Source organism: Myotis brandtii, unplaced genomic scaffold (assembly GCF_000412655.1).
Source record: "Myotis brandtii unplaced genomic scaffold, ASM41265v1 scaffold3986, whole genome shotgun sequence".
NCBI lineage: Eukaryota > Metazoa > Chordata > Mammalia > Chiroptera > Vespertilionidae > Myotis > Myotis brandtii.
Window position 1 is genome coordinate 84,051 of NW_005365308.1, and position 7,847 is coordinate 91,897.

At 62.1% G+C, this 7,847-nt stretch overlaps 1 protein-coding gene across 1 annotated transcript; it reads right to left on the reverse strand.

Annotated features, from left to right (window-relative positions):
- LOC102240646 (bile salt-activated lipase) lies at positions 1-7,629 on the reverse strand. Its single transcript, XM_014545200.1, has 11 exons — positions 7,522-7,629; positions 6,578-6,737; positions 5,124-5,246; positions 4,740-4,937; positions 3,838-3,968; positions 3,568-3,675; positions 3,331-3,448; positions 2,281-2,458; positions 1,899-2,102; positions 1,027-1,224; positions 1-351 (listed from the first exon to the last, which is right to left on the reverse strand). The coding sequence occupies exons 1-11, from the start codon at positions 7,585-7,587 to the stop codon at positions 111-113; spliced, it is 1,725 nt and encodes a 574-aa protein (XP_014400686.1). The 5' UTR covers positions 7,588-7,629; the 3' UTR covers positions 1-110.
- Positions 7,630-7,847: the final 218 nt, after the last annotated feature.

Sequence of the window (7,847 nt, forward strand, 5' to 3'; positions counted from 1 at the left end):
TTGCCAGAGGGAGAAGCGGCTTTATTCAGGAAGAGCTGGGGAGGGAGGTGGCCTCTTGGGACAGGACATTAGAGCCGATGGCTGCGGACATCTGAGCCCCCTCAGAGTCATCAGTGGGGGCCTCGGAGGACGCCCTCAGAGTTGTCCGAGGGGGGCACAGGGCCAGCCCCGTCTCCGTTCACGGTGGGCAGTGCCTGGTAGGTCTGGGTCCAGTACTGCAGGTAGCTGCTCCTCAGGTGCTGCTTCATGGACTGGTCATCCATCTTGTTGTTAATCTCCAGGTAGTTGCCGGTTTCCTGGGTGTAGGGCTCCCATTGGGTGGGCACAGCCATTTGGCCCTGGTTGGGGTCCCTGCAGATGAGGAAAAGGCCGTGTGGGGTCTGAGGGCTCACAGGAGGCTGGAGACCTCCATGCTGACCCGATCACCGGGGCCTCACTGTCTACTGGGCACCGGCTGGGGATGTGCGTGAACTGAGGCCCAGCCAGTACTCCCACCCCTTAGTTTAACCTGCAACGAAAGATATTATTCCATTTATTTCAATGGAGAGTGAAAAGGAGGGAGAGGCAGAGAGAGAGAGCAACATTGATGTGAGAGAGACACATCCCCAACACGCCCACCAGGGCCAGGTTTGAGCCCGCAACTGAGGTACGTGCCCTTGAAAGGAATCAAACCCGGGACCGTTCAGTACACTGGCCCAGGCTCTATCCACTGAGCCAAACCAGCCAGGGCCCTTCCAGTACTTCCTATCCTCACACACAGGGGGTACTGAGGCTCAGGGAGGTTAAGTGTATGTGAGGGGTTTGAGCCCGCAACTGAGGTACGTGCCCTTGATGGGAATCAAACCCGGGACCGTTCAGTACACTGGCCCAGGCTCTATCCACTGAGCCAAACCAGCCAGGGCCCTTCCAGTACTTCCTATCCTCACACACAGGGGGTACTGAGGCTCAGGGAGGTTAAGTGTATGTGAGGGGACAGGCATGTGGGCCCAGGTGGCAGGAGGCCTGGCCCAGCCTCACCCGCCTTACCCAGTTCTGGCAAAGTTGGTCCAGTAGGCGATCATGGTCCGGGAGACAGTCCTGTCTTGGGCCCGGTAGATCAGGGGGGTGGCGAAAGGTCTCCCAAACACGTATTGGACGTCCTCGGCGTGGTCGGCACCCACCCATTTGGGGTAGAATGGATTGCGAGAGGGCTTGGAGAACAGGTAGGTGTAGGTCCGGGCACTCCTGAGGAGGGAGGGACAGGGCCCAGGTTGGCAGGGAGCTCACCTGGGCTGCCCAGCCCAGAGCTGGGTCCTGGAGGGAAGCCATGGGGAGAGGAGGGAGGAACCGGGAAATCCCCAGACTGAGGAGGGACCTGGATCCCTGCACCGGGGAAGGGAAGGCGGTGGGGTTGTGGGTTCTGGGATTTCAAGTGTATCCACACTTCCCTCCCCAAAGCCTATGGAGGCATCTTCCTTCCTTTTCTCTGCAATGAATTTGTGATCTTCATCAGATGGTATTGTTTTCTCTCCCTTCCGTGTCAGCATTCCTAACTTTTTGTTTTCACTGGAGGTTTACCAGCAGGCCGCAGGCCAAAGTTGTTTTGAATGTTGGCAAACTCCAAACCCACAACAGAGACCAGCATCCCCTGTTCTGTTCCCCTCAGTGTGGGGGAGGCGGCAGGCTGTAGGCACTGCCAGGGGAGGCCTGTGGGCTGAGGAGGGCTCTGTAAAGGCCCCTAGGCTGGGAGGTGAGGAGGGGCCTTCTCAGTCTCGTCAGGCCTGGGCAAGGCAGATGGTGCCAGCACCGCTGGGACCCCATCACGGCTTCCCCGGGCCTCCCTGACCTCCTGAGCCGCCCACTGTGGAGGCTTTGCTGGGCAGGTGCATGACCCAGGCCTCCCCTGCCCTGGCCCTCACTTGGCGTTGGCTCTGTGCTGGGCCACATCTATCTTTGTGGGCATCAGGAAGAGGTAGTCGGTCGCAAAGTCCACCACCGTCTTTCTCTTGGCCAGCTGGGAGGAGTCCTGGGCCCAGGACGCCGTGTAGAAGTCAAAGGTGGCATTGGCACCTCTGGGCCCCTTGGCAATGGTGATCCAGCTGACAAACTTGTAGAAGTCCTTCCTGTAGGGACCAAGCCAGCACTGGACCCTGTACCCGGCCAGTGGGAGGGGACCCATATACACCCCCACCCCACCCCAGGGGCCTGCAGATGGCCCGCTACACCTGTCGGCCTCTTCCCTCAGCTGATGCTTCTCCAAGAGGCCCCCAGGTACCGCCCTGGGCCCTGCGCCCTACTCACTCCGTAATGGTCAGCAGGTCAATGTCGACCGCCGGTACGAATAATCTGACAAGGAAGTGGGCGTCCATGTCGTTGGTGCCAGCGATGTAGTCAATGTCGGCCGTGTTGGCGAAAAGGTTGATGGGCTCATCAGGGATAAAGTCTCCATCAATGACAGGGACGAGGACCAACACGTCGGCTGCATGGAGAGCAGCGGGTTCTAGCACCTTCCAGAGCCCCCCTGCCAGGCCTCCTGCCCGGGGGCAGCCCCTGCCTCCTCTGATCCAGACCAGGGTCCTCAGCCTGTCCCCCTCACATGGGGCCTGGATAATTCTAAGGCCTGGGCTGCCCTGTGGGTGTGGAGCAGCTTCCCTGGCCCCACCTGCTGATGTCAGCACCCCCCAGTGTGGCAACCCAGACTGTGTGCAGACTGCCACAGGCTCCCTGGGGCCAAACCATCCCGCTGACAGCCACTGGGCCTGAGGCCGCGCCTGTCCCGTCATGGAGTGGGCGTCCCTGTCCTCTCTCTCTTCTTGCTCAGCCAGAATCGGGAGGAGGAAGCCCAAGAGCAATTGAGGAGCCGCTGGAGTGAGGGCTGGCTTGTGCTGGTCTGTGAGCCAGGCACTGTGCCAGGTCCGCATTGACCCCCCTCCCCCCGGAACCCTGAATGGCCCCTGAAGAGACCGCACGGCTGGCTCAGGAGAGTCAGCGGTCGGCTAGGTCAGCGGTCGCCAACCTTTCGGAACTCACGGACCACCAGAGGCAACGGCTGGTACTAGTTCAAAGGCGCTTGGTCTGGTCCCTACAATTGGGTGCAAATGACTGTACATGGCATGGTTGGGGGTGCGCCCAAATGTGCACCCGCTTCCCAAAGGGGTCAGGACCCAGGGAGGATAAGACGGCGGGATGGCGCCCTCAGCACAGCCAGTCGGGCCACACAGGCGTCAGGGCCATGGCGGCATGTCGCTGCCTACAGGCGCCAGTGAGCAGGTGACGGGCCAGGCCGCAGACCCGGCGCTTCCTCACTTCTTGGGGAGCATGGCCGGCCCCCCATGTGGAGCCCCCACTCACACGCCATGCCGAATGGGTTAATCTTTTGGGCCCGCGTCAGGGCCTGGGGGTCGGTGGCCTTCAGACACTTGGCCATCATGGCGGTATCGTCCAGGGGGCAGCCCACCTTCTTGGCGATCTGGGGGTTGGGGGGAGACAGGTAGGTGAGGCCAGTGCGGGGCAGACGGCCATGGGGACCGGGACGGGGCATGGACAGGAGGTAACCCTCCCCCATCCCCCACCACAGCTCCCCTTTACCTGCTGGGCCCAGCGGAGAGGGTTCTTCTGGATGGCCCAGGAGGCCACTGCCGAGCCGCTCTGGCTGATGGCTCGCCGGATGAGGCCCTTGTTGTAGGGAGAGAGGGTCTGCGACACACAGAGGTCCTGTCACCATGGCCTCGCCTCTCCTGCCCACACCCAGGGTCAGCCAGAAACAGCAAGACTGTCAGCTTCATGCTGTTCCTCACAGCCCCCATTAGCTCCCCCATCACCCTGGGAGGAAGGCCCGCCCTCCAGGGGTCCCCAGACCTGCAGAGAGACGCTGGCACCTCCGGCTGATTCCCCAAAGATGGTGATGTTGTCGGGGTCCCCCCCGAAGGCTGCAATGTTCCTCTTCACCCACACGATGGCCATGTGCTGGTCCCGAAGGCCGTAGTTACCTGGGGCGGGTGGTGGAGCCCATCAGGGACTGGGGTGGGGGGAGAGCGTCCTCCATGTGGAGGCCCCTGTCAAGCCCCAGGATGGCGCAGGGCGAGTCCCAGGAGGCTGTTGAATGAGGTGCTGGAGGGGGTGTGGGGCTCAGGTAGGGGACCAGGAGCAGGAGGGCCAGGCTGCTCATCTCTCTCCCTGACACCGTCCCTCTTGTCTGTCCCATGGCTCTGTGTCCCCCTAGTCACCACCTCAGTGTCTCATCTTCTGTCTCTCCCTGGGTCCCTGTCCCCGCTCCCTGGTGTCCCTGGGTCCCTGTCCCCGCTCCCTGGTGTCCCTGGGTCCCTGTCCCCGCTCCCTGGTGTCCCTGGGTCCCTGTCCCCGCTCCCTGGTGTCCCTGGGTCCCTGTCCCCGCTCCCTGGTGTCCCTGGGTCCCTGTCCCCGCTCCCTGGTGTCCCTGGGTCCCTGTCCCCGCTCCCTGGTGTCCCTGGGTCCCTGTCCCCGCTCCCTGGTGTCCCTGGGTCCCTGTCCCCGCTCCCTGGTGTCCCTGGGTCCCTGTCCCCGCTCCCTGGTGTCCCTGGTCCCTGCTTGGATGGCTGGCAGCCTCTTCTCTCGCTACAGCTGCCGATGGGCTCCTGTGTCTCACTGTCCATCCCCAGCTTCCTGCTCTGCCAGTAGAATTCTGGGTCTCTCTGGGAGGCTGTCAGGAGTTGTTGGGAGAAAGCAGTGCTGAAGGGCCCCCCAGCTGCTCCCTCACCCCTGGCCCAAGGCTCCGGACACACCTGGCAGGTTGGCGTCCCCAGTGCTGAGGAAGCCCAGCGGCCCGAGGCGGTAGTTGAAGGTGACCACAATGACGTTGCCTCGCGTGGCGATCTCCTCCCCGTCGTGCTGATAGTTATTGAAGAAGCTTTTTTCTTCAGCGGACCCGGAGAAGAAGCCTCCTCCATAGATCCAGATCATGACAGGCAGGTTCTGGGAAACTGAGGGAGGAGAATAGGCCCAGTGACCCCAACTGTACCCTCCCCATCCCCTCTGGGTGCTTGTTTCAGGGAATTTCAGCTCTGGAGCCCACAACAGCCAAGGGGCTGGGCAGGGCTGGGCCTCTGGCTGCCTGGGCGCTTCATGCAGGTTCAGGGACCTGGAGGGCATGGGGTGGGCGGATGTACCTTCCTTCTGGCCCTGGGGGACCCAGATGTTGAGGTAGAGGCAGTCCTCGGAGCCCTTGGTATTTAACTGGGTGAGAGTGAGTTGCAGGCATCGCTGCTTGAAGTCCTTGGCCTTCAGGGTCCCTGTGGGGGACCAGAGGGGCTGGCGTTGATGGGGAAAATATTTTTGGGGTGCTAGCAATCTGAATCTAGTCACTGCCCCTTTAATTATCTGGTCCTGCAAGACCTGTTTACCCAAAATACTACTTCCATTTTAGAGAGGCCATAACCATCCCCAGATGGAGTTATCAGTGTTGAGGCCAGGCCAGGCCTTGAGAGGTGGTCCCACTGCACCCATTCCAGCGCTTTTTGCAAAGCCTGCGAAAGGTCCGGAAGTATGATTCATATTTGGGGGACAAGGATACCAAAAGGGTAGAAAAGAAAGCTTCCTCCATATTGGGGGGCTCAGGATTTGGAGAGAAACCGATTCCCCTGAGTCACTGGACCGGCACATGTGAAATGTCTGGAAATAAATGGGTTTTTCCTGGGCCACCGGTGCTCCTGCATATTTTTTCGGTTGCCTGGTAAATTCTGCAACAGTATGAGGATGGTGGCCCCACCCACCACCGCAGGCACAGCACCCACCCACCCACCCACTCCTACCTTGCCAGCCGGGGTGCGGCTCGGGGTTCTCCAGGACCTTGGGCGGGGCGGCGAAGGGGATGCCCTTGAAGATGTCCACAGAGCGGCCGCCGATGCCAAAGAGGCCGAGCTTCTTGTTGACGCCCTCCACGAAGCCCCCTTCCGTGGGCACCACGCCCAGCTGGGGAGAGGGCCGGGTTCAGGGGGCGCAGGCTGGTTGGGGTGGGGCCACCCCTGCTGGCTATAGGGGTCCAGGACAGCTTCCAGTTGGGGGTCCCCTAGTCTCACCCGCCTGTAGCTGTGGGTTCCTGTGGAAGCCCTGCTCCTCACCCTGTAGCAGGGCCCTGAGGAAGGAGACCCTGTAGCTGCCCCGAGGCTCCTGAGTGACCCTGGAGGGGCCCCGGCCACCGGCAAGCAGGTGGGTGTCGCACCTTCTTGGGGGCCGGGGGCCGGGCACTGGGTTGAACTAGACCGAGGTCCAGACTCCTGTTCCGACGCTGGGGGCTGTGATGGGCAACCTGCTGGCCTGCTCAGGGCCCAGCTCCCTTCTGTGCAAGGTCCGGAAGTATGATTCATATTTGGGGGACAAGGATACCAAAAGGGTAGAAAAGAAAGCTTCCTCCATATTGGGGGGCTCAGGATTTGGAGAGAAACCGATTCCCCTGAGTCACTGGACCGGCACATGTGAAATGTCTGGAAATAAATGGGTTTTTCCTGGGCCACCGGTGCTCCTGCATATTTTTTCGGTTGCCTGGTAAATTCTGCAACAGTATGAGGATGGTGGCCCCACCCACCACCGCAGGCACAGCACCCACCCACCCACCCACTCCTACCTTGCCAGCCGGGGTGCGGCTCGGGGTTCTCCAGGACCTTGGGCGGGGCGGCGAAGGGGATGCCCTTGAAGATGTCCACAGAGCGGCCGCCGATGCCAAAGAGGCCGAGCTTCTTGTTGACGCCCTCCACGAAGCCCCCTTCCGTGGGCACCACGCCCAGCTGGGGAGAGGGCCGGGTTCAGGGGGCGCAGGCTGGTTGGGGTGGGGCCACCCCTGCTGGCTATAGGGGTCCAGGACAGCTTCCAGTTGGGGGTCCCCTAGTCTCACCCGCCTGTAGCTGTGGGTTCCTGTGGAAGCCCTGCTCCTCACCCTGTAGCAGGGCCCTGAGGAAGGAGACCCTGTAGCTGCCCCGAGGCTCCTGAGTGACCCTGGAGGGGCCCCGGCCACCGGCAAGCAGGTGGGTGTCGCACCTTCTTGGGGGCCGGGGGCCGGGCACTGGGTTGAACTAGACCGAGGTCCAGACTCCTGTTCCGACGCTGGGGGCTGTGATGGGCAACCTGCTGGCCTGCTCAGGGCCCAGCTCCCTTCTGTGCAGGGGCCATGGCCATCCCCGGACAGAGGCAGAGCCGGAGGGCCCTGGTGGCCAAGGCAGACTCTGCAAATCAGCACTGAGGACGCCAGTGACCCTGGGGTTTTGTTTGTGTTGGGCGTCAGTGCACCCTGTGTGCCCTGGAGAGCACCTGTCCCAGAACTTATTCGTGGTTTCTGAAGTTCAAGTTCGTGGGCGTCCTGTATTTGAGCTGCGCCTGTGCCATCGTGTGCGTGCGGATGCAGGAGCAGAGGAAGGGCCAGGAAAGTGCCCGCTGGGTGTGGGCCCTTGGGGGCTCCTCCTGCCAGCGCCTCACCTGCCTGCCCCCCTCCCCTCCGCGGTGCCCGACCCAGTTCCCAGGCCGGGTTAGGGGAACCGACAGGGGCCCCTCCTTGCCTGCTGGACTCTCGCTTACCGTTGCTGCGCTCACTACTGCCAAGCAGCAGGCGAGGCCTAAGACAGCCAGCTCCAGGTGCCCCATGGTGCGTGTGCCTGTCTCGAGGCCCCTGCCTCTGAGCAGGGGTATTTATGGGGAGGGACATCCGGGAGACATCCGGGAGCCGGGGCTGGCAGCTGCCTGTGGATGGTTCTCTTCCCCTCCCCTCCCTCTGCCCCTTCCTCCAGGCAGGATACCTGGGGCCAGGATAGCTGCCGTTTCCAGCAGGGCTCAGGGCCAAGGTCATGCAGGTATGGGCACACACACACTCTCAGACACACACACACACACACACACACACACAC